Source organism: Ictalurus furcatus, chromosome 24, assembly GCF_023375685.1.
Source record: "Ictalurus furcatus strain D&B chromosome 24, Billie_1.0, whole genome shotgun sequence".
NCBI classification, from domain to species: Eukaryota; Metazoa; Chordata; class Actinopteri; order Siluriformes; family Ictaluridae; genus Ictalurus; species Ictalurus furcatus.
This window is the reverse complement of record NC_071278.1, coordinates 19,200,997-19,225,668: the sequence shown is the minus strand read 5'-3', so window position 1 is coordinate 19,225,668 and position 24,672 is coordinate 19,200,997. Positions and strand designations below refer to the sequence as shown.

General features: G+C 38.2%; 4 protein-coding genes across 9 annotated transcripts in view; 1 reads left to right on the top strand and 3 right to left on the bottom strand.

The window, feature by feature from the left end:
• Positions 1-366: 366 nt before the first annotated feature.
• Positions 367-4,342, bottom strand: si:ch73-196l6.5 (riboflavin transporter 2). 2 transcript variants are annotated; one of them, XM_053612526.1, is made up of 3 exons: positions 1,824-3,092; positions 1,541-1,664; positions 367-714 (listed from the first exon to the last, which is right to left on the bottom strand). In XM_053612526.1, the coding sequence occupies exons 1-3, from the start codon at positions 2,840-2,842 to the stop codon at positions 508-510; spliced, it is 1,350 nt and encodes a 449-aa protein (XP_053468501.1). In that variant the 5' UTR covers positions 2,843-3,092; the 3' UTR covers positions 367-507. The 2 variants fall into 2 exon arrangements, with proteins under 2 accessions (XP_053468501.1, XP_053468500.1); XM_053612525.1 differs by lacking the exon at positions 367-714 and adding an exon at positions 3,779-4,342 and having other exon boundaries at positions 1,227-1,664; positions 1,824-2,864.
• A 62-nt stretch (positions 4,343-4,404) lies between these two features.
• On the bottom strand, positions 4,405-11,401 carry LOC128600212 (solute carrier family 52, riboflavin transporter, member 2). The gene is made up of 4 exons (XM_053612523.1): positions 10,611-11,401; positions 9,171-10,026; positions 7,097-7,220; positions 4,405-6,803 (listed from the first exon to the last, which is right to left on the bottom strand). The coding sequence occupies exons 1-4, from the start codon at positions 10,729-10,731 to the stop codon at positions 6,594-6,596; spliced, it is 1,311 nt and encodes a 436-aa protein (XP_053468498.1). The 5' UTR covers positions 10,732-11,401; the 3' UTR covers positions 4,405-6,593.
• A 1,908-nt stretch (positions 11,402-13,309) lies between these two features.
• Positions 13,310-20,615, bottom strand: LOC128600209 (uncharacterized). Of its 2 annotated transcripts, none has more exons than XM_053612516.1 (3): positions 20,378-20,615; positions 18,227-18,292; positions 13,310-17,415 (listed from the first exon to the last, which is right to left on the bottom strand). In XM_053612516.1, the coding sequence occupies exons 1-3, from the start codon at positions 20,475-20,477 to the stop codon at positions 14,651-14,653; spliced, it is 2,931 nt and encodes a 976-aa protein (XP_053468491.1). In that variant the 5' UTR covers positions 20,478-20,615; the 3' UTR covers positions 13,310-14,650. The 2 variants fall into 2 exon arrangements, with proteins under 2 accessions (XP_053468491.1, XP_053468492.1); XM_053612517.1 differs by having other exon boundaries at positions 18,227-18,351; positions 20,378-20,404.
• Positions 20,520-24,672, top strand: part of fbxl6 (F-box and leucine-rich repeat protein 6) — an 8,961-nt gene continuing 4,808 nt past the window's right edge. For 2 of the 4 annotated variants that reach the window (XR_008384528.1, XM_053612520.1), the window contains exons 1-3: positions 20,520-20,737; positions 22,695-23,226; positions 23,391-23,549. Coding sequence is in view for 3 of the 4 variants with exons in the window: in XM_053612520.1 (XP_053468495.1) it covers positions 22,697-23,226; positions 23,391-23,549 (689 nt within the window). In the remaining variant the exon portion in view is untranslated. The remainder of the gene's footprint in view (positions 20,738-22,694; positions 23,227-23,390; positions 23,550-24,672) is intronic. The other 2 variants (XM_053612518.1, XM_053612519.1) reach the window with 2 other exon arrangements.

Below are 24,672 nucleotides of genomic sequence, written 5' to 3'. Positions count from 1 at the left end.
CATTATCTCAAAATATTAGAATAAAGAAATAAAAACAACATAAAAATATATATTTTTTTGTAATATGAGCTTTGTAACATTTTAATTAGTTAATACATATTTAGCACATTTTCTGCAATCTGCCATATTACTTAACAACATATTCGTATATAGTAAAGAATTGATATTTATTTTCTACATTTAAAGAACATCTGTATTTATACAGCCACATAAATCAGTACTACTAGAATATTACAATATGTTATGCTGCACATCAGGGGTGTCCAATCTTATCCGGAAAAGCTTTTCATTCCAACCAAGTAGAAGCAACACCCGAGTCTACTGAAAGCTCAGCTGATTAAACAGGTAGAATCAGATGTGGCTCCTGCTTGATTGGAATGAAAATCTGCACTGGCCCTTTGCAGATAAGACTGGACACACCTGCTGTATATCATACTTCCATGTTGTCAGATTTCAAATTCACCCAGCAAAAACAGACCCACATTTCTAGTATACTGTATTCTGACATTAGCACCTGGTGTTACATGGGTCTCCTGAAGAGAAAAAGTCGTACACATTGACTAAAGGGAACATTATCACAGCTCCGAGCAGTGAGCCCAACTGCACTACTGCACCACACCACACGAGAGCGCTGTGACCTTCCTCACGCAAGATCACCGCAATGATCACCTTCACATAGGACAGTGTGAGAACAAAAAGTGTCCAAGCTGCCACCTGTTATAGAGAGAATTTAATATAAAAATATTAACTTTCTTTTCTAGAATATTAAACAGTGACCATTATAGACATACATTCTTAATGAAATGTATTTATTTTATGAATACATGTGGCAGCTTGGGAAAATCCATTGAATGTCACTGTGGCTGAATTCTGCATTCAGTATATTTTACCAAAACAATGTGGAAATTGTATTTAGATTACTTTATAATGTTATATTGGCTGTCAGCCTGCAAAGGAGCCAGTTTAAATATACTGCACAGTAATATATCCATTCAGTCTACCAAAACCTAAGTGTGATTTTCTTACACAACAAATATCTGATCAAGTTGTTGGAAGGCTATGTACGTTGGTGAAAGTCACAAGTCCAAAATAAGACATTAATAACAAGAAATATGTTCAACAGGAATGACTTAATAAATCAGCAATTATTTCCTCACTGATGTTAGTGTGAGCAGAGATCAGTGGAGTGAAGAGATGACAATGAGGCTCGTTCAGATGCTATAAGTGACTATAATCTCAGGCGATGAGATGGAGTGTGGAATTCCTATAGTAAACGCAATTCTTTAAAGTTTTTAAATGAATGTTAATCTGTTAGTAGATTGTAAGTATTGTTATAAATTATGTAAATTTTCACTTTTGGGGGTAGCCAGATTTTAAAATGGTAGAATTTGTGATTGAGATAGGTGCAAATAAGAAACACATTTCAGCTCAGGAAAGTTTGTAGGTGTAGATTTTCCCAGGTCACCACAAACAAAATAGAATTTGCTTGCAGAACGAAGAAGGTTAATTTCAAGTATGCTTCATGGAACACACAACTTACTATTAGAATGGCTCCAGAAATGTGGTTGACCAGCAGTGGGCAGGGACTCAGTACTGCCATGCCCATGATATAAACACCAATAACAGATCCAAAAGCAGTCAGAAACCCCATCAGAACCAATGACCTTTAAACATGGAAAGAATTTAGGCTTAAGGTTTCTGTGTTATAATATGGTGGTTTATGTAGTTTGAACATTTTTAGAGGTTCATAAAATCCTCTGACGTCTCAAACACTTTCTGAACACAAACGGATACAATAAAAATCCTTTAAAGTGGTCACTCACCTTTGAGCATAGAACATGGCAATGAAGCATGCCAATGGGTTTGCTAAGGAGGCCAAAGTAGCAGACCAATGATAAGCACGGTTTCCATAAGGCAGACATGAGTAGGACTGAACCGATAGTAACACTGAGTTGGTCAGAGCATTCACCCAGGCCAGGATGATGAAAATGTACACAATTTGTGCCCAGCTGTAGATTCCCTTTCCAAACATCCCACTGAACTTCTTGATAACATTTGGAGACTTCATCATGGGCTTCTGTTCAGAATTTTTCTTTTCCCTCACAAAGTCCGACATTCTAATAGCACCTTGGTATTTGAGGCTGATTGAGCGCTCTCGAGCCACTACTGGGAGCTTGTTCAAAAGCAGGAAGGCTACGAAGCAGACGAACATCATGGCTGCCAGGAAGAAAAAGAAAGCCTTAGCTGAGAAGTTGGCAGGTAAGTAGTGTGGTATTAGGTAATTAGCTGAGTCCAAAGACCCACTTACTGTTTCATTGGGATTGAAGTTTTGGGAGCTATTGACACAGTGCATGGCACCTACTCCTTGAATCAGAGCCACTACAGCTGGGACCAGTCCACTCAAACCTTCACCTACATAATAGGTGGTGAGATACTCTGCCTTGAGCTGCATCATGAATGGTAGGAAAGTCACTGATGAGGTACAGTCCACAGTAGAGATGAAGAAAGTCAGGATCAGGAGATAAATGCTGCGTTCGACTCCTTGAACTATAACCGTCTCCTTCCACAAGAAAGCTAAGAGGACACTTGCAAGGGTCCCAAAGCAGACAATGAAGTAGATCACAGCGGTTTCATTGAGCTTTCCCGGTCGGAATCGGTGCATCAGGGTGACAAACAGAGGACCAACGTTAGCAACCTGGGTCAGGATGGAGAGATAGGAGGGAAGGTACCAGCCTTCAGGCACCTGAGGGACGATGAGGGGCAGCTCAACCCAAAGCCCACAAATGGTCACCCAGGAGCCCATTCCAAACAGGCAGGCTAAGACGTGCGTGAGGAGGGACATGTCCTTGATCTGTTTGGAGTCTCTAATAGATTAATAGTAACAAAAAATAAGGTTTACTCTATATGCACAACAAATGTAAAACAAACCATCATAGACAAAATTTAGGTTAAGATTAATAGTTAGACAAGTAGACCTGAGTCATAGACTTAGTAAATTATTAGAAAATTTGTGAATTATTATTCAGTCTCCCTATGGGTTAACTCAGGATTTCTAAAAACTTTTACAGTAAGTGTGTAAAGAAATTAACTGACCCCCTTAGCACAGATTTATTTTACAATGTTGTTTTTTTTTTTTTTAATTAGGCTCATTTAAATGTCCTCAACATATTTTTATTTATCTACTTATTAATTTTCCACCCATTAACCCATTTTTTATTAAAAATCATTAGATTCCAGCTGAAATTATTTGTAGGCATAATACAATTGACAATGGTGGGTTATGACTTCAGTCACTGAAACAAAATTGGATAATTTCAGACCCACTGGCTATAAAAAAAAAAAAACATCAGCATGTTTAAATTCCATTTCATACAACCCCTCTGTGCAACTCTGATTTTCAAATTTCTTTAGAACTAAACTACGCTCATCTAAACTTAACTGGCTAGTAGTGTAGACCATTTGTCTCTCTTCAAGATCTTTGCATTGCACTGAAGTTGTTTCTAATCATTTTGTAACAACATCAGGAAACCGTGTTGATTTTAAGCAAGCCTGCAGACAATCAGTACAGTTTCAGTAGTCTGCCAATCAGATCAACAAATGTTGCTGCAAATAAACAATTATCCTTTTTTCAAGCTTTTAAATGTCTCTGAACATTACCGACCCATGGAAAACACTAGCAGAATATTTATCATTGTGCAATTACTACACAGTGTAAAAAGTTTGCTAGTAAAAATAAATTAAAATGCACAATCACTGTGCTTAAAGGTTAGATACTCACTCGTTAGTCAGTGTCACCTGGCAGCTGAGGAGTGTGTGTTAACTTTTGTTTGAGATTGTACGTGTGCATTGACTGACCAACCATGATGGGATGACCAGCCTGTTGATGTTTTATCAAAAGGTGCACACACTTGATTATACTGCCACCTGAGATTAAAACCAACATAGAGGCTTTGCAGATTCACTTACACATTACACATTGTAATTAGCATATTACTACAAAGGTAACTCACTTATTGAAGCCCTTTACACGAACCTTTAAGCTTGATAGTACTTTAAGGGGGAAATATATTACACAACAGTTGAAACAAAATATCACAGCTTATGCATGGGGTAAGATATGTTAGTAAGATACAAGTTTTGTCAAAAATGCAACCTGCACAACAAAACAATGTCAAGCCTTAAGTAACCTTGGCAAACTTTAACTGGAGTAAATCTTTAACTGTGATCTCTCAATGTGTGCCTGCGTTATGTAATGTTATGTTTTCAGCAAACCTTAGACATTATTTACTGTTTAATATGGACACACTTAAAAGATGTATTAAAACTCCTTGAAAAGAGTCCGGCAAGTCAAAATGTCATGAGAAACCATATTAAAATGACAATATTGGCAGAAAAAACACCAGTTGTTATGCCATTCTTTAATACTGTACACAGTAAACCAGTTTCATTAATTATTATTTGGGGAAACATAATTCAATCACTAGTCAGCTATGACAAAGATGTCAGAGTACAGATCGAACAAACAAACAAACAAACAAACAAACAAAAAACATCTTCACATCAGAGTCACTAATAAGTGTTAAACCCCTATATTACACTCTAAATATTAGAGAAAATAGTTTAAACTATTTGTAACCAACATTTTGTAGCCATGTCATAATGCAAGTTGAAACAGCAGTTTTTAAGCATTATAAAATTTCTGATCAAATCAAACTTTCATTTTTGACATAAATTCTAAACACCATTGACTAGGCATAGATTTTTAATATACAGATATGTAATTACAATGTATAAAATTAGTCAACTTAAAGAAAATGTGCAAAAAAAATTTTAGTCTATAAATCATATATTAGTTGCATCTAAATATACTTTTTCAACATGAAACACGCTCCACATTGCATTGAATAATTCTTGTATATTGTCCATGAATTCCATTTTAATTAGAGTTGCATAACAGTGCTATAACTAGGTTAATAACAAACATAGATCTTAAATGTTGTCATAAAATTAAAAAAGGAAAAATTATTAAGTAACTCATTACATAAATTAATTTTAAAAAAGCAATTCATAAACATGACTGAAATTTAGCTATCTGATCAAACAGTTACAATCAAAATGAGTGTTAACACGAATCTAAAGCAAAATGGTCAATACTGACGTTTCATGTGTAGTAAATGTGAACCAATGAATCGAACACTGCTGTGTGGAATAATATACATGTAACTGTTTGTACTTGAATATGAATTGATCAAATACAGATCAAAGACAGAGTCTGCTATGGTATTTTTTCATTTCATTTAAGCAGGTAGAAACATCTCTTCCTTTTTTCTAAGCAAGCCAGAAATATATGATAGCAGTGCAATTAGAAAGTATTTAACAGACAACATGAAAGTGGGAGGGGCAAAATCAGCCAACCACCCCCCCCCCCCCACCCCCGAATACATTTTATCTAGGTCTAAAATTACAAAACCACCTCTACATTTTCGAAGATACACTCCCCTCCGAAAGTACTGGAACAGTCAGGCCAATTCTTTTGTTTTTGCTATACGCTGAGGACATTTGGGTTTGAGATCAAAAGATGGATATGAGACAATAGATCAGAATTTCAGCTTTCATTTCCTGATATTTACATCTAGGTGTGTTAAACACTGTTGGTGCCAGAACACCCAATTTTTTGGTGAGCAAAAGTATTGGAACAGATAAACAACACTTAATATTTGGTTGCATATCCTTTGCTTACAGCAGGTGACCCACGGACATCACCGAACTGTTGCATTCTTCCTTTGTGATGCTTTTCCAGGCTTGTACTGCAGCTTCATTCTGATCCATCATCTCACAGTCATAATCTTCTGATCTCAAACCCAACTGTCTTCAGTGTTTAGCAAAAACAAAATAATTGACCTTGCAGTTCCAATACTTTGGCGGGGACTGCATTTGCCATAATTGTCATTGACTATGTTTAAATGCACATCAAATTCCATTTAAGGTCTATATTCGGGTTGCACCAATATTCTGTAATACCATGGTTAGATGCGTACCGGCATGGGAATATTCCTGTATACATGGTTGTTGTAAGTATGCCCGAGTTGTCATTCCCAAATACCAAGCCTACACAGTTAAGCATCTGTACGCACCCACAATTCCTTGTGGACTGAGCATGTGCATGTATCTAATTTCAGTGTATTCTGAATAAGGCGTTTACATGCAACAAATTTCCAATTAAAACAGACATATTCCAGGGATGGGAATCAGAATTTAGGGAATCAGAATTTTGACCTAATCTGAATCGGGCAATCGGACTGCGGCATTAACATGACTCAATACTAATTAGAATATTGCCAAATTACCATTAATATCGGAATACTGATGTGCATGTAATCATAGTTAACGACTCAACTACCTTGGGAATGAGTTCATGCTTGCATGTATACGGGTATGTCTTGTTGCAAACATTGTTGTACACAGTCTGATACATTATCTACGTCATACTTCAAAGAGTGAAACATCACAATCCTTTCCATTTTCATCCCACGAATAATTCTACTCATCAGATAAAGGCACAAAGTGAATGTGATTAAATGCTGACATGGGTGCTAGACGCAGGTGTTCACACAGTCCTGAGCTCGCTGAAATACCTGGTACACACTCACTAGCGGGAAAATAGAGAGTGCGCCGATGAGAGAGCCAGCCTGAATGAACACTCCACACCAGAGCAAAGCAGTGTGTCCTGCCTCATGAAGAAGAGTGCTAACTACAACTTTCACATACGAGAACAGGCCTGTGAAGATGATCCATGAAATCACCTGTGGAGAGAACATCACTCAGGCATCCATTTAACATCGTATTGTTTTCACTTCTCATTGTGGCTTGATTGAACTAGCAACATGCTAAATTCATCACCATGGTTATCTTTCTTATTGAAATTCACTTATTTTAGTCTTAAACAACATTTAAAGGTTTCACTTCCTATGATGTCACAAACACATTTAGGAGGACATACTTTATAATATTTATTATAAGCAACAGTTAAATTTTATACTGAAAGCAAAACTGGAACCATTCAAAAGAGATGTTATATACAATAGCAATCACTTACCACCATAGCCACTCCTGCGTGGGTTCCTAAGAGGGGTGGGCATGGACTAAGAGCAGCCAGACACAGCAAATAGACAGCAAATAGTCCTCCTCCAAGAGACATAAAACTAAGGCCAACACTAGACCTATAACATTAGCAAAAAAAAAAAAAACATATCACATTTATCCATTTATAGTTACCGTCATGCTGCAATATCTGTGAAACAAGTTGATAAGACAAGACAGACAAAAACAAACAAAACAAAAAAAAAAACACATCCTCTCTCCTGCAGAAAACGTACTGCCTGTTACAAAGCATTACCACTTGAGACTCCTTCCATAAATGTTATATAAATGTCTCCTTACAGAAAACATCACCATATCAACTATTACAATTTTTAATCTGGTCATTATTAGGCTTAGATTATTTGGCGTTTCCACTGTACAAGTCCCTGTGTGTGTGCTGCTACTACACATTTATTAGAATGAGTGCATTAATATGACCTTCTGGTCAATAAGAATCAATAACTCAACAGCTCTGTGGTATAGTATTAGCATCACAGACATTATACATGCATGCGGTGCCCTCCACTAATATTGACAGCCTTGGTAAATTTGAGCAAAGAAGGCTTTGAAAATTGTCTTTATTGTTTAACCTTTTGCTCTTTTGTTCAAATAATTCACAAACATACTCCGCTGTCATGGATATCAAACAACTGCAAATGCAACACAGGTTTATCCAAAAAATATCTATCTTTGTTAAATATAGATGTGCAACAATTATTGGCATCCTTTTAGTCAATACTTTGTGCTACCTCCCTTTGCCAAGATAATATAACGCCTGATGAGGTTGGAGAATACATGGCAAGGGATCTGAGACCGTTCCTCCATACAGAATCTCTCCAGACGATTCCATTTTCGAAGTCCACGCTGGTGGACTCTCCTCTTCAGTTCACCCCACAGGTTTTCTGTGTGTTTCAAGTCAAGGGACTGGGATGGCCATGGCAGGACCTTGATGTTGTGGTCAGTAAACCATTAAAGATCCACCTCCATATTTAACCGTGGCCATGAGGTACTTTTCCATATGGCTACCTCTCTGTGTGCGCCAAAACCACCTCTGGTGTTTATTGCCAAAAAGCTCTATTTTGGTTTCATCTGCCCATAGAACCCGATCCCATTTGAAGTTCCAGTAGTGTCTGGCCAACTGAAGATGCCTGAGTTTGTTTTTGGAGGAGAGTGGAGGCTTTTTTCTTGAACCCATTCCAAACAACTTGTGGTGATGTAGGTGACTTGGAGGTTTTTTGGCCACTCGAACCGTCCTCTTCACAGTGTGTTGAGACAATATAGACACGCCTCCAATTCCAGGTCGATTCATAACATTTCCAGTTGACTGGAACGTCTTAATGATTGCCCTGATGGTGGAAATGGGCATTTTCAATGCTTGTGCTATTTTCTTATAGACACGCCCCATTTTGTGAAGCTCAACAACATTTTGCCGCACATCACAGCTATATTCCTTGGTCTTATTACCTCATTTGGCTTATGCGTTACCTCATATTTATACCCCTGTGAAACAGGAAGTCATGGTTGAACAATTTCCTCTTCCTAGTCACCCAGGTGTACTAAAAAATTAAAAATATCAATGGGTATATACATCAAATAAATTTCCCATATGAATTCATAGGGGTGCCAATAATTGTTGCACACCTATATTTAACAAAGATATCATTTTTTGGATAAACCTGTGTTGTGTTTGCAATTGTTTGATATCCAGGAGAGCAGAGTATTTTTGTGAATTTTTTGAGGCACTGAGCATACCATTTAGCCATTTTTGTACTACATTTTGGATAATTAAAGAACATCTGTGAAACTGTTGGCATAATCTTCCTTTTTCACTTAAGGGTATGTAAACTTTTGGACATGACCATATGGATATGTGTAAAAGTTTATACACCCTTAGGTGAAAATGTATATATGAAAACATATAGATAGATAAATAGAGGTTGGAACAATCTATATACTTCTCTGTGAAGTTTGCATTTTGAAACTTTGCATTAGCAGACAGAAAACAAAGTCATACATTTTTGTGAACCCACCTTAGCAGAACACCCATGGCCACGAAGCATGCCAGAGGGTTTGCGATGTTTCCCAAGACCACAGAGAGGTGAAAAGCCTTAGTACCATATGGCAGGCAGGAGAAGCTCTGCACTGACGGCAACACTCCATTAGTCAGAGCAGTGGAGACTCCAAGCAGCAGGAGCAGGTAGATATTGCGTAAAGTCCAGAAGGACACAGCAGGGTTCTTTTTCTCCACTTCTACGTGTTCCTCGGACACTGCCGTTTCTTCATTTCGTAGCGGGTGCGCCTCTCGTCCTTGATATTTCTCAGTCTCTTGCTCTGGGACCTGATGGACCTCTGCTTCAGTAGATGTTGCAACTGTGTATGTCAGAACCAGGAAGGAGAGTGAAGAGATGGCCAGCATCACAAACAGGAACCAGAAGAAGTCCTGTGCTGGGAAGTTCTCTTTGAGATAATGAGTCTGTGTGCCATTTTCTGTCTCGACACACTCGACCTTTCCCACACCCTGCCCTAGTGCCACGATACAGGGGAAGAGCGCACTGAGCCCCTGGCCAACAAAAAACGTCCGGATGTACTGTGGAGGGTAACGGAACATAAAGGGCAAAAAGGTGACATTAGATGTGCAGCACACAGTTGACAGCACCACAGTGAGCAGCATGAAGGCCACAGATCTTGGTTTCCCGGCAACTGTAGCCACTTCAGACCAGAAGAGGGCGAGAAAGGCTGAAGCAACCAATGCCAGGGTCTGTATGGCATGAATGAGCACACGCTCATTCAGACACCCAGGAGCAAAGTGGTGGGTTATGGTGACAGCCAGTGGACCCACATTACCAAAGGCAATGAGCACTGAGAGATAGGCCGGCAAATTCCATCCTACAAACAGAAAATAGTAGTTTTCACCAGCCATACTCAATCATGTTTCTATTCTTAAATTTCTGTTACAAATTAAATTTACTCATATACAACCCCAATTCCAAAAAAAGTTGGGATGCTGTGTAAGATGTAAATAAAAACAGAATGCAATGATTTGCAAATCTCATAAACCCATATGTTATTCGCAATAGAACACAGAAAACATACCAAATGTTTAAACTGAGAAAATGTACCATTTTAAGAAAAAACAAGGTGATTTTGAATTTCATGGCCGCAACACATCTCAAAAAAGTTGGTAAGGGGCAACAAAAAGCTGTAAAAGTAAGAGTTACTAAAACACTTAAACATTTGATATGTTTTCTATGTTCTATTGTGAATAACATATGATTTTATGAGATTTGCGAATCATTGTACTGTTTTTAAATTTTAAACAGTGTCCCAACTTTTTTGGAATTGGGGTTGTACACAAAAAACAGCAGTTATAAAAAGGCATGCATAATACAGAGCCAGTTTATGAGGGGACAAGTTAGACATTGTTTTTTACACTTTGCCATGATTACTCTTAATGCAGAGAAGTGATTTACCTTCTGGCAAAACGTTTACCACCACAGGTAGTTCAACCCAAAACGAGTTTACAGCTATCCATGATCCCATTCCAAACAAGGCCACCAAAACGTGTGTGACAGCTGCATGATTCCACCACATATCTGTCTTATAGCTGTAATCCTCTGATTAAAAAACAAAACAAAACAAAATGCACAGTGTTACCAAATCGTCAATACATGTAATATCACAGAAGGTGTTGATTAATTTTCTATAACTGCATGTGTCTGACAATAGTGCTGACTGAAAGATGATGTATTCTGTATGCTTGTATTGTGATTACTATTATTATTTTAGTTTCAAACAGTTAACTTACAGTGCATCCGGAAAGTATTCACAGCGCTTCACTTTTTCCACATTTTGTTACGTTACAGTCTTATTCCAAAATAGATTAAATTCACTACTTTCCTCAAAGTTCTACAAACAATACCCCATAATGACAACGTGAAGAAGTTGGTTTGAAATCTTTGCAATTTTATTAAAAATAAAAAACAAAAAAAAGCACATGTACATAAGTATTCACAGCCTTTGCTCAATACTTTGTTGAAGCACCTTTGGCACCACAATTACAGCCTCAAGTCTTTTTGAGAATGATGCTACAAGCTTGGCACACCTATTTTTGGGCAGTTTCTCCCATTCTTCTTTGCAGGACCTCTCAAGCTCCATCAGGTTGGATGGGGAGCGTCGGTGCACAGCCATTTTCAGATCTCTCCAGAGATGTTCAATCGGGTTCAAGTCTGGGCTCTGGCTGGGCCACTCAAGGACATTCACAGAGTTGTCCTGTAGCCACTCCTTCGTTATCTTGGCTGTGTGCTTAGGGTGGTTGTCTTGTTGGAAGATGAACCTTCACCCCAGTCCGAGGTCCAGAGTGCTCTAGAGCAGGTTTTCATCAAGGATGTCTCTGTACATTGCTGCATTCATATTTCCCTCGATCCTGACTAGTCACCCAGTTCCTGCCGCTCAAAAACATCCCCACAGCATGATGCTTCCACCACCATGCTTCACTGTAGGAATGGTATTTGCCAGGTGATGACTGGTGCCTGGTTTCCTCCAGACATGATGCTTGCCTTCAGGCCAAAGAGTTCAATCTTTGTATCATCATGGTCTGAGAGTCCTTCAGGTGCCTTTTGGCAAACTCCAGGTGGGCTGTCATGTGCCTTTTACTGAGGAGTGGCTTCCGTCTGGCCACTCTACCATACAGGCCTGATTGGTGGAGTGCTGCAGAGATGGTTATTCTTCTGGAAGGTTCTCCTCTCTCCTCTCGCTGGAGCTCTGTCGGAGTGACCATCGGGTTTTTGGTCACCTCCCTGACTAAGGCTATTCTCCCCCAATCACTCAGTTTGGCCGGGCGGCCAGCTTTTGGAAGAGTCCTGGTGGTTCCGAACTTCTTCCATTTACGGATGATGGAGGCCACTGTGCTCATTGGGACCTTCAATGCTGCAGAAATGTTTCTGTACCCTTCCCCAGATCTGTGCCTCCATACGATCCTGTCTCGGAGGTCTACAGACAATTCCTTGGTCTTCATGGCTTGGTTTGTGCTCTGACATGCATTGTTAACTGTGGGACCTTATATAGACAGGTGTGTGCCTTTCCAAATCATGTCCAATCAACTGAATTTACCACAGGTGGACTCCAATCAAGTTGTAGAAACATCTCAAGGATGAAACAGGATGCACCTGAGCTCAATTTTGAGTGTCATGGCAAAGGCTGTGAACCCTTATGTACATGTGCTTTTTTTGTTTTTTATTTTTAATAAATTTTCAAAGATTTCAAACAAACGTCTTTCACGTTGTCATTATGGGGTATGGTTTGTAGAATTTTGAGGAAAATAATGAATTGAATCCATTTTGGAATAAGGCTGTAACATAACAAATGTGGAAAAAGTGAAGCACTGTGAATACTTTCCGGATGCACTGTAAGTTACACAACAACATACATATAAAGCAGAGCGGATTATTCACTGGATTTGTTAATAAGATCATATTAAGTCCTCAAGGGACAATGTAACCCCTGACCATGCCAATATTGTAATTAGTTTAGCTTTATTAAATCATAGCAGCAGTCAGTTCAAGAGTAACATTACATCATTACAGAATACCTAAGTTTGAGAAATTTCTGGACTAGTCCAGTGAACCCTTTTAGCAGCATTTTTGAGATAGTGTAAGGAGGTTAAAAGAACGGTCATCATTTAATAAACACAGACATTTGATATCTTAAGCACTGGGATACATTTAAAATGTATTAAATGATGAGGTAGATTCATTAAGGTGATACTTGAGTTAGATCACAATGGGTGGAATCCAAGCTGCTTCAGTCCAAATTCCCATGTAAATATTATTGCTAATGAGGAGTAAGACTTTTTTTTCAGCATTGAAGTAACACACTGCGTATGGCTCGGTTTTTATTTCTGCAGTACCAACTCCTTCACAAGGTCTTACATGGCAGATGCTCCACAAACTTTGCAAAATGTGTGCAACCGTTAAGATGGTGAAGTTCTCTTGAGATCCACAGAAACGTTTATTTAACATTTTTAAAGCGTCGCCAGTGTCAGCGCTTTGTAATGGTCAGAGGTAAAGCAGCATAATCTCAAGAAAGGAAATGTCGGGGCTGGTGAGGGAAGCTCATGTGTGTGTGTAAGTGTGTAGATAGCGTATAGCTCTGGGAGTGTTATATTAGGAAATGGCAGGGGACAGAAAAACAAAATGTACTGACAAGTTTTATATTGATATTTGGGTGCAAATGCTCGCATCTCCCATGAAAAATACCTCTTTTATAGTTTGCAAAACAGAATTTCATTTTCATTTAATGTTTTCCCAAAAACAAGTTACAACATGGCCTAATTTTTTTTACAATCTTTTATTTTCATTGGCAAGCTCAAAGGTCTTTCCACAGAACTGATAAAGTGTAAAAAGAAATCGTTCCTGATAAACATGATTAAAGATTGAGAAACCACAGAACCAAAAAACATTACCAAAATGGAATAAAAATAACAAACAAATAGAAATAAAAACATAACTGCCTGTAAAATTTGCAAAAAACCTCCACAGTAATCAGCAGGAGACCTGAACAAGGCTTTGGGGTCAAATGGAAGAAAGGTCTACATGTATATAGCTTTCAGAAATATGATTTGGTTTGCTTAGCCATTCCTATACTTACAAAACATCAATTTTTTTAATTGTTATAAAAACGGAACCTCTGTGAAAAATTTGATCCTCTTTGAAACAGTGACTATTAATAAAGTTACACTATCAAATGACATACAACTGACATTTTGTAGTAATTTTTACAATGTAAATTAACAAAAAACAGATCAGTCACATGGGAAAAAGTAAGTATATCCCTACACCTTCAAATCCATAAAATTCCAATCAGTTGTTTGAGATTGGGTCCAGTGATTAGAACCTGCTAACGGTGGCTTAGTGGTTAGCATGTTCACCTCACACCTCCAGGGTCGGGGGTTTGATTCCCACCGTGGCCCTGTGTGCGCGGAGTTTGCATGTTCTCCCCGTGCTGCGGGGGTTTCCTCCGGGTACTCCGGTTTCCTCCCCCAGTCCAAATACATGCATGGTAGGCGTGTCCAAAGTGTCCGTAGTGTATGAATGGGTGTGTGAATATGTATGTGATTGTGCCCAGCGATGGATTGGCACCCTGGGATAGGCTCCAGGTTTCCCTGTGACCCTGAAGGAAAGGATAAGCGATATAGAAAATGGATGGATGGACATATCTATTGATAGTTCCGTTGAAAAAAACTATTTTCCTTGTGGTTTTGTTCAGGTATATCAACTTCATTACTGGGCACTGCTAAAAATTATCAACTGTTTGCTTGTCTAAATATGTCAAAGAAGCCAACAATTTCCATGGGGTGTACTTATTTTTTCACATGACTGTATATCTTTGCAGTACAAACCTCCTATATGTATTTTTTTCCACAAAAAATAGAAAACAAAAGATTTGTTACAATAAAGACATCTTACACAATAAAGCGATGAATGAATCATCATGATGAAAGTGCATCCCGAATCTATGAACCAGGTGAAAATTCATCGAACGTTGTCTCTCTGTAACTCTGAAAGATTACACAGTTGCCTTTATTCTTTACATCTATTTTGCTGTTGAAAGGATGAGACGATTGACTCATGGCTTGTTCCTGTGGTGTAAATTGTGAAATACTCTGATTTGTCTCACCCCCAACATGGAGAACATAATGTTTATTCGGCTTGGTGATTAAGCTTGTGGACTGGTTCTCACAAGCCAAGAGGGCTTTCAGTTTGTTGACCAGGTCTGACAATGAGAAGCCTAAGCGGTTCAGCCGTTGGTCTCTGCAACCAATGACAAACTTTAGGTAGTTTAACTCAGAGCGGACAGCCTCTCGCTTTTGAGCATAGTGTGCTCCTTCCATTCTCAGAAGCAGTTGATCAACATCTTGAATGCTTTTACACGGGCCTCCATTTTTTGTGACTGAAGCAATGACCTTTTTCTTGTAATTTTGGTCTTGCATTTTCACTTTTTGCAGCCTTTTGTCAGCCAACTCGTTCAATCTCTTCTTTTTCATTTTGTTCAACGGTCGAAGATTTGCTCGGTCAAACATGATGTAAGGCTTTGAAGCTGAACGCCTCTTGACAGCAGGACCCTGAGGAGAAGAGACAGCACCATTGCCATCCGAATCATCATTCGACATATCCTCGGACTGCACTTGGGCTTTATCCGGTCTGTTTTTGTTGTAGGAGTACGCATGACCAAACGGGTACTCGCCCATCAACTGGGACAACATGCAGCTAGCGAATTGTTCCATGAGTTCCCCAGAAGGATCTTTGCAGTACAACCCTCCAGGTAAGAAGTCTTTGAGATTTTCCTCCATCACAGATGCAATGACCTTCATCATCCTCTGTAAGCATTCCTTCATTAGTGCCCCATACTGGTTATTTGCATTTCCATGGCAGAAAGTAAATACCCCAGGAAAGTTATTCTCCTGCATTGGAACCTGGAGAAATACATTAGCTACTGCCTCAGGTTGCAAGAGAACAGAAGCATCCTGGGACCACTCTAGAAGCTTCTCATAAAGGCAGTAAAGGTACTTGCTGAACAACACGTACTGTGCATCACTCTTCAGGAGTTGCCAGAAGGGACCCAAGACTTTACAGTACACAACTGCCACCACACAGAGGAGAGCCTGTATGGCCTCATCGCTAGCATCAGAATTAATGCTCTCCAGAAAAATATTCGAGTCATCTTTCAGTAGCTGTATGTCAGACACAAACAGTGCAACATCACTGTAATGATGAATAAGTGCGGCTGCTGCCTCAAAATAGTTAATGAACCTATTAGACTGATTGACAGGTAGCCTAGAAGGGTTATTCCTCTCGACGCAAAAGGCAAGCCAGTGTCTTCTGTAATTATTGTTGCTTTCTCCTCTTGGACACAAGATTTCACAAGCCATGTTGATGTACCGAGTGACAGCACTCTCTTCAAAGTTTAAAAAGCCTTTAAATTTGGGGTTTTTGTCACGTCCAAGCTTATCCCCTGTAGTGTTCACAATTTCTCTTTCAAATGACATGATTTGCTTCTCAACAGCATCAATAAAGTTGAGAAGGAAATGAGTGTTGCAATGAAGAAAATTCAAAGGTGGCACCACAGGTTGGTTTTCAGTCAAGTTGTAGGCCAAGATCTTTTCATTCAGGGACTGCATGTTAAGATCTTCTTTCAACATTAGAGCATACTGATTCTTGAGGAGATCCATAGACACCAGATTAGCACCATCAGTTCGCCCTCCATACATTTCTGTAAGTTTCTGCAACGACAGCACAGCGATATCGAGGATGGACAAACAATCGCCCGTATCAACCTTGGTCTCGTCTTCAAAGTCAAACATGGGCTCAACAGGCTGACAATGATAATGGTCTTCCTTCTTCACATTTCCTAGGCCAAATGTCTGGTCAGAGTCATTGTCAAATTTCAGCTTTCGTTTGTTTTTCCTATAGCCGAGTGAAACGGTCTTTTGACTGTAATCTGCTTGTGAGTCTGAGATATCAAAAGGTTCACTTTCTTCCTTTATCTGGGTGGTTGGGAAATTTTGTTTTCTCTGGAATAAAAGACTTTTCCTTCTCATATGCCCTTTGATTATCGACCCCCTCCTGAATTCGTAGTCTTCCAGGGGATCGGGGGTAAGATGAAATGGACTCCGAAGGAATTCATCATACAGTCCACTGCTCCTGTTTCGTCTTGTTTGATTTTTTCGACACTGTATCCGGAACCTTTTCAGACTTGCCTTAAGGAGTTTATTGACTTTATGGATTTTACCATCCCTGCAGAAGTCAGAGTCAAAGCTACAAAGCCATGACACTAGAACAACTGGGTCGAGTTTTTCTCTTTCAATAAAGCTGGTCAGTTCTAGCATCAGACCATTAGTAATATCTGTTAACTTTGCACGATCAGAAAAATCAGACATTTCAAGCAAATCTGTTCTGCCGATGCCAATGCTATCACATATAGGGCCCACAAATTCAAAGTTAACATTCGACGCCAAAAAACTTTCTCTGGAATCTCCAGTTAAACTCATAGCTGTTTCTGTATTCCTTTCAATCAAACCTCGAAAATCTGCAGATTGAAACACTGGAAAAATCTTCTGAAGCCATTTTACTACATTCATCCATGAAAGATTATTATCCTCTCTCATTAAGCCGACTTGAACTAGAAGCCGGTTTGTGCAGCACTTTTCATCCAAATCCAATGATTCGCCAGTCTGCGATCCAAGGAAGTCATCCAGAAGGTTGAAGTAGAAATCATCCTCTGCAATAAAACATATACAAAGATGTAAACAAAAGCTTTAAAGCCAAAATTTGACCAAACTATATCTTTTATAAAGGATACTCAGAAAATTAAAGGTCATGGCAACATGAAAACATTTTATTTTATTTAGTTTTTTTTACATGGTGCATATTGTCATGATATTCAAATGCAATGTATAACTTTAAAATAAGTGTGTGGCAGTCTGGGAAAACCCTTGGTTAATGGTTTTTACATTTTATACTTGCCTATATAAAGTTTTGAATACAGACTTTCCTGAAGTTAAGCATCTTCCTGTTTTGCATGGATATCAAGTAAAGTTCTAACATTTTAAATTCTGGTTACCTCTAAAGGTGAAAAGGAAGAAAATTGAATTTAAAGATTTCTGTCCGACGGCACTGCAGGAACATGGTAGACATGTTCATAGCCAGTATCTATACACAAATCGAATTGATTAGGCTTATGTCCATTTCACTACTACACTTAACTAGCAAGGTTTAAGACATCTTTAGGCAAACTGACCGCATTTACCACTACATTTGTTAAACATAATGCGATCTTTGCAGGTAGACAGCCTAGGCAAAGTTACAAAGTAAACAATAACATTTCCACATTGTTTTGTGGAAAATAAACAGTATTTATCTTTTCTTAAAAGTAAAAGTGTATAACAAGGTAGAAAAACTCAATTTTGGACCAAATCCTGATTTCAGCCGCAGCAACATCCTATGGGTTTTCCCGACCACCTCACGTGTCTAAAAGACCTAAATGACTACCTGAAACGGAATATTACAAAAGAAAAAAGAAAACTACTCACTCAGTTCATCAGCAATACCCATGGTACTAGGAACACTGAAACTGGAGTCTTGAAGGTCCTCCATAGCTGCACAAAGAAGCGTGGTGGATTGGGTAGTAAAATTTAATCATCTGGAGGTGAACAATCTTCCAAATAAAGGTCATGCTTCAGCACTAACAGCCAGAAACATGTTAGGTTTTAACTGAAGGGCCGGCTCCAAGACTGGAATTTGGTGTGCACTGTGTCATTGGAGGGAATATCACACAATAATAACAGTAACAACATTATTATTATTATTATTATTATTATTATTATTATTATTATCACAGTGTGCATTGTCCCAACAACAGATCACACCAGATCACCCTAAAACCGGCCCTGCAGTGTATACCACCAAAAATAACATGATTGGTTATATTGGTGATGCTCCACTCTTTATTCATTTTTTAATGCATTATTTTTCTTACCGAATATGAGATGGCACGCAACAGCTCAACATGCAAGACAGGACACTATAATGAGGCCATAGTAAGGTCTAAAAGTGTCACGGTACACTAAACAAGGACTCGGACAAGAACATCAATGCAGCTGTTCAACACAGTGCGTGATGAAACTGTGCAAAAGGTCAGTTCCCTCACCCACTTCTCAACGTGTAAGAGTTATTAAACTACAGCTATACTATATCTATATTCCTAATGAAATACCCACTAATCACCTGAGCAGATTTTTAAAAAAAAAATGTTTAAATGTAAATACGATAATATTATTAAATAATATAATATTATGATAATACAAATATGATATTTAAAATCAGGCTATGCAATTTATCATTGAGTACTAGCAGCTCCCCTTATGGATTAAGTAAGTGGATAATTAAGTAAGGAAGGAATAAATAATAAATAAACCATGACCGGGCATTCTGTAAGGCAGAAATAATCCAGAATGACAATGGAGACTTCTGAACGCCCCACAGTATATTATTTTATAGAGTTTAATTCCTCCATAATGTATAAACCAAACCAATTATTGATTTAAAAAAAAAAAAAAAAAATTATTAACAAACCACACATCATGATTTTTATCCATTTATAGTTACATTTAATAGTATGGAACGTCTGTGAGACAAGTTCCTGTTATCGCTTATGTTCTAGCAGCTATAAACAGTCGTTCCTTCACTAGTCTCTATTTATTCTCGCTCTTGAAGTTAACAGACCACAAAAGAAGCTTGTCATGTTATAGAGAAACCAGAAATCGCAAAGTTATATTTCCTCAAGACTCTTCTGTGGCAGAAATCTGACTGTTATAAAATGCTGACAGCGGAGACTCATTTCATAACCGTTAAGGGAACATATCCTTATGACTTGAAATGTAATAATTTCAATGCGGATATGTTTTGTTAAATAATATGTTTTTAAAGCTATTTATTAGTAGGTTTAGATTATATGAGTGACCCCTGTTCAAGTCCCTGTGAATTACCGGTTTATACTGAAATGATAACATGTCATATTTGTATAATGTATGCATGAATATAAACCTGTGATTTGAATTATGGCCAGAGCTACTGTCAGAGCTGTTACAGAAATTTAATATCACCATCTTCTGACCAGCTGGATTAGAATTTAACAGAACTGTGCTGAAAGTAAGGAAAAAACATAACAGGGCAATCAATGACATAACATAACAGAATCAGTGACTCTGAGATTGGGGACTCCTTCCAAAAAAATACAGCGTTTCCTCACTGAAAGTTTCATCATAGCATTTATAGAAATAAGTTTATGTGGAGGGATGAGTTACAATATGAGTTATACTAGGAGTATAACCCCTCACTCCTTTGTCTGTGTGTCTGTGTTAGTTAGCTAGCTAATCTAAGCCAGTGCCAAGAGCGAGGAACACACCTAGCTCACTGGTTAGTTTCTTCCCACAGAGACATTCCCTCCGAGTCATTTTGGGAAAGATTGCTTGATAACGATCTGCTTTATGTTTGTAATTATTCATTCTGTTGTACGGTTTGCTATTACAAATAAACACGTGACCATGTTTACTCTATAGGAAACTAATACATATAGCTCTGTGCACGGAACAACCTACACGTGCCTTTTAAGAAGAAAACAAACTCGGGCAGGGGAAAAATGGCCGTCAGTTTAATAATTATAATAACGAAATTGCTCTCACCTTGTGTTTTGTGTGCCTCGTGTAAATTATAAGCACTTGTTTTCCTAGCGAGAAGAAAGAATGAGGATGGACGCTTGATTAAGTATTCAGGTCTCAGCATTTGATTGGCTGCTTGAGTCCGAAGCGGCGCACCTGATTGGCTGCACACAGACGCGGTTTGCAAAGCATTATGGGATACCAGAGACAGCAACAACAAAGGAAGCTTACCCGATATTGAAAGCTCTGTAGTAGAAGGGAACTGTTTCTTAAACTGAACGACGGTCAAGGTCCACTTTTGCCGAAGTGATAAGAAGTTTTTTTTAAAATCAATTTTGTGATAAAGAGCCGTATCGGTGCACAGGCAGAGGTTTATAAAAACAGGTATGTGATAGCATTACTTATAATATGTGACATATAATGTAGCATTTGCTAGTTATAGACTTTTCTTTTTACACGTCATAGTCCTACATTAATGTAGGAAAATGTTATTCCCATCCATTACCATGCACACATTTACAGTATATACACATTATACACACTCTACGTAAGGAATATTGATATAAGTTATGTATTGTGTTCATAATAATGCACTTCCTGAAGTGTTTTATTCCTCGTATACCACAGAAATTTAACAGCTATTAATTGTGTTTTATTACTAATGAAATAATGACACGTCACACTTGTCAATTTATGTTCAACGTTGTGTGATATTAACGTTTCTTCCATAAACCTTAAATCTGTTTATTATTAGGCTTTGACAATGTGGAGCTTCCACCATACAAGTCTTCGGGGATTAGGGTTAAAAAAACAAAAAAAAAAAACACAGACATCATTTGGGTACTCGGTGTATTTTATTGCTTTTCAAATGTAATGTGCATAAATGAAAAACCCCGCGTTCCCTTTCCCTCTGCATTTTCTTTTTCCTGGGGAGAGGCGGAGCTTAGTCTGCCTTTTATCTAGCTGTCAGTGCAGACCAGTGTTGCCAACTTAGCGACTTTTCAGACCCCTTTAACGACTTTCTTTTTTCTTCTTCTTCTTCTTTTTTGCAAAAAACCGCCCAGCGACTATTTGGAAAAACCTTTCCAAATGTCATCAGTACTGTCCTGCAAGCGCAAGGTCTTGCTTTCCCGCTGCACTCTCACCTCTCTCTGCGTCTGCTCTGTTCTGTGAGTGGCCGAGAGCCGGAGATTTAACAGTGTCATGACTAACGAGACGCGCCCTTCATCCCAATTTACATCATTATTATGCGAATGTTTTTAAAATGCAAGACGAATGAAAATGCAACATGTTTTACATGTAAAATAGTCCACGTTATTACAACATAGTTCTCTTCTTCAAAATAGTTATAGTGTTCAGAAACATTTTTGATCATTCATGTGTCATGTGCCAACCTGTCCGTTATGTAGTTTTATAAAAGTTATTTTTAAAAAATCATAAAAGTTATGAAAAGTAATTTAAAAAAGTACAAAAGCAAAAATAAAAACTATCTATCAAAAACAGATTGTAGATTAGGTTATTATATAGAAAGTTTTAATATAGAATATAGATAATCATTATTCCTGGTCTCCTCCAATATGGGGGGGGGGGCATGCCACATGATAGGGGAGTATTGGTGGGGGGGTTGGGGCTTTTCGTTACTAAAGGTTGAGAACCTCTGGCGTATTAGAATTAGTGCATAAATATAAACCTGTGATTTAAATTTTATCCATCACTACTATCAGAGCTGTGCTATTAGTAAGCAATAACACACAACAGACCATACTGTTATACCAACATAATGTCACAGATGGTTGGGATGTGGCACAACGTGCAGGCAAGTGACACCCCCCCCCCCCTCGGGGAAACTGTTACACTATTAAACTTTGTAACAGTTTGACTGTTACAAACTGCTCACAACCGAGACTCCTTCCATAAATGCTGAATAAATGTCTCCTAAAAATATCAACAATTATGTTTTACTTCTGTTAAACAACAGAACATTTTGTAAATCCGTTTATTATTAGTCTTAGATCATGTGGCGCGTCCACCGTGCAAGTCCCTGTGTGTGAGCTGTTGCTATAGAAACAGTAACATATTAGAATGAGCACATTGATATTAACCTATCGTTCATGTTACAGCTGAAACTACTGTTAGAACTGCTGTTATACAAAAATAATGCACACCTTCTGACCAATCAGATTTGAACATTCAATCAAATATTAATCCATTTTATTTATGCAATTTTCAATATCCCAAGGACTCAAAAAAAATCATCATTATGAAATATTACCATACTTTTATCATATAATTTTCTAACTTGTATGTTTTCCCCTTTGTCTAAATGTCTCATTTTGAGCAGGAATGGACAGTTCTCATCAAGAATTGTCAAATTCTGAGGTACACGAGACACCAGATAAAGGTGGTCCATCTTCCCAGCATGTGGGCACAGGGACAGATCAGACAAATGCCATGCTCGACAAGAGAAAAGCAACCACGAAAAGGAAGGCTAATTCACTCAAAGAGGTGAAGAGCAAGAAAAGGAAGAAGAAGATCCAACGAGTTCAGAGACCCAGTTACACTGTACAGCATGGTGAGGATATGCTTCTGATTATATCAAACGTTAGCCAGTTTGATAGTGTTTGGAAACCTAAGCGAAAAGCTTGCAAGAGGAAAAAGGCCAAAACAAAAACCACATCAGTAAGGAGGAAGAAAGATCCTAGAAAACCCAGAGTCTCTAAAGTCACTGAAGAAATTTTAGGCAATGATGCTGATTTGGAGGAATCAGAGACTGCTTTGAGCTTTGACTGGGGTCAGAGAATGCCAGTGGAAGTGTTAGTTAAGATTTTTGAACTGGTAGTTCTTCAAGATGGTGCCATACCATTTCTCTGCAGGTGAGGTCTGCTTTTTGTGAGACTATGGCTTTTCAAAACTTTATGGCTTTTGTATTAATGGCAATATGTATTATAGGGGGTTGAAATGTCTGGATGTTATTTTCTCTTTACTTTTTATATGCAGTTTTAGAGCATTTATTCATCAAACTGTTATTGTCTGAAAGGGTTGGCCGAGTTTGTCATCTGTGGAACAGTGCTGCTTCTTCACCAGCTCTTTGGCGCAATGTGTCCATTGGCTACTGCTGGATTGAACCTGGTAAGAGTCAGTTACCTGGAACTGAACAGAAGATTAAGAACACTGTAGACTGGTTAACACAAAACAGGTCAGTGATGACAGTATTGAATCTTAAGCCAAGTCTTCAAATTGTACCGTCAGTGCCAAAATTATTGGCACCCTAGGTAAAGATGGGATTAAAAGGTTATGAAAACATTTTTTTTTTAATTAATTACCTCAAGAGCTCCTATCTTGATGAGATTGGAGAATACCTAGCAAGGGATCGAAGACCACTCTTCAATGCTGTATCTCTCCTGATCCTAGGTCCTCCTATTGTAGATGCTCCTTTTCAGATCACCCCTCACGTTTCAGTTTGGTGTAGGTCAAAGGAGAGTGATGGCCATGTCTAAAGCTTGATCCTGTGGTCATTGAACCATTTTTGTGTGGTTTTGAAAACACGTGTTGGATCATTGTCTGCTGGAATATACAGCAGACAGATTTTCATTTAAAATAGTTCATGATGCCATGTATACTAACAACGTTCTCAGGGGCCTTTTAGGGGAAAAACATTCTCACCTCATCACAGATCCCCCACCATAATTAGCAGTGGGGAGTAGGTTCTTTTCTGTATAAGCCTCCTTCTTTTTGTCTTGTCTGATTACAGAACCTGTTTCATGTCAAAGTTCCAGTAGCGATTCATGAATTCCAGGTTCTTTATATGAAATAATTTGTGGTTATATGAAAGAAAAGGCTTTCCACTGGCACACCTTTCAAATAGTTTCTTGGCATGGAGGTGGTGTCTAATTGTAAATTTCGAGACTAGCTGACACCAAAGTACTGCAAATTTAAACTTAATATTTATTGCCATAAGAGGGAACGGTTTTAGTATTTTCAGACATATAGCTATTTTTATTGCCTTTTATTGACTAATTTAAAGAGGAGAACACTTTTTTTTATTCTAAATTAATTTCATGATTATGGGAATTTGGTTTCGGTGTCCCCTCAAATTTATACCCGAGTGGAACAGAAAGTCTTGAAATTCAAACAAAATAGAACATAAAACAAAGGCAACCTGAGTAAACACACAATGCATTTTTTGTTTGAAGCAAAAAAAAAAGTTATCCAACACCTATCACCCATGTGAAAAACTAATTGCCCCCTTGAACCTAAAATCGTGCCATAGTGTGTTCCTGGGTAAGACCTTTTAACCAACTTCATGCTGTTGAAGAAGT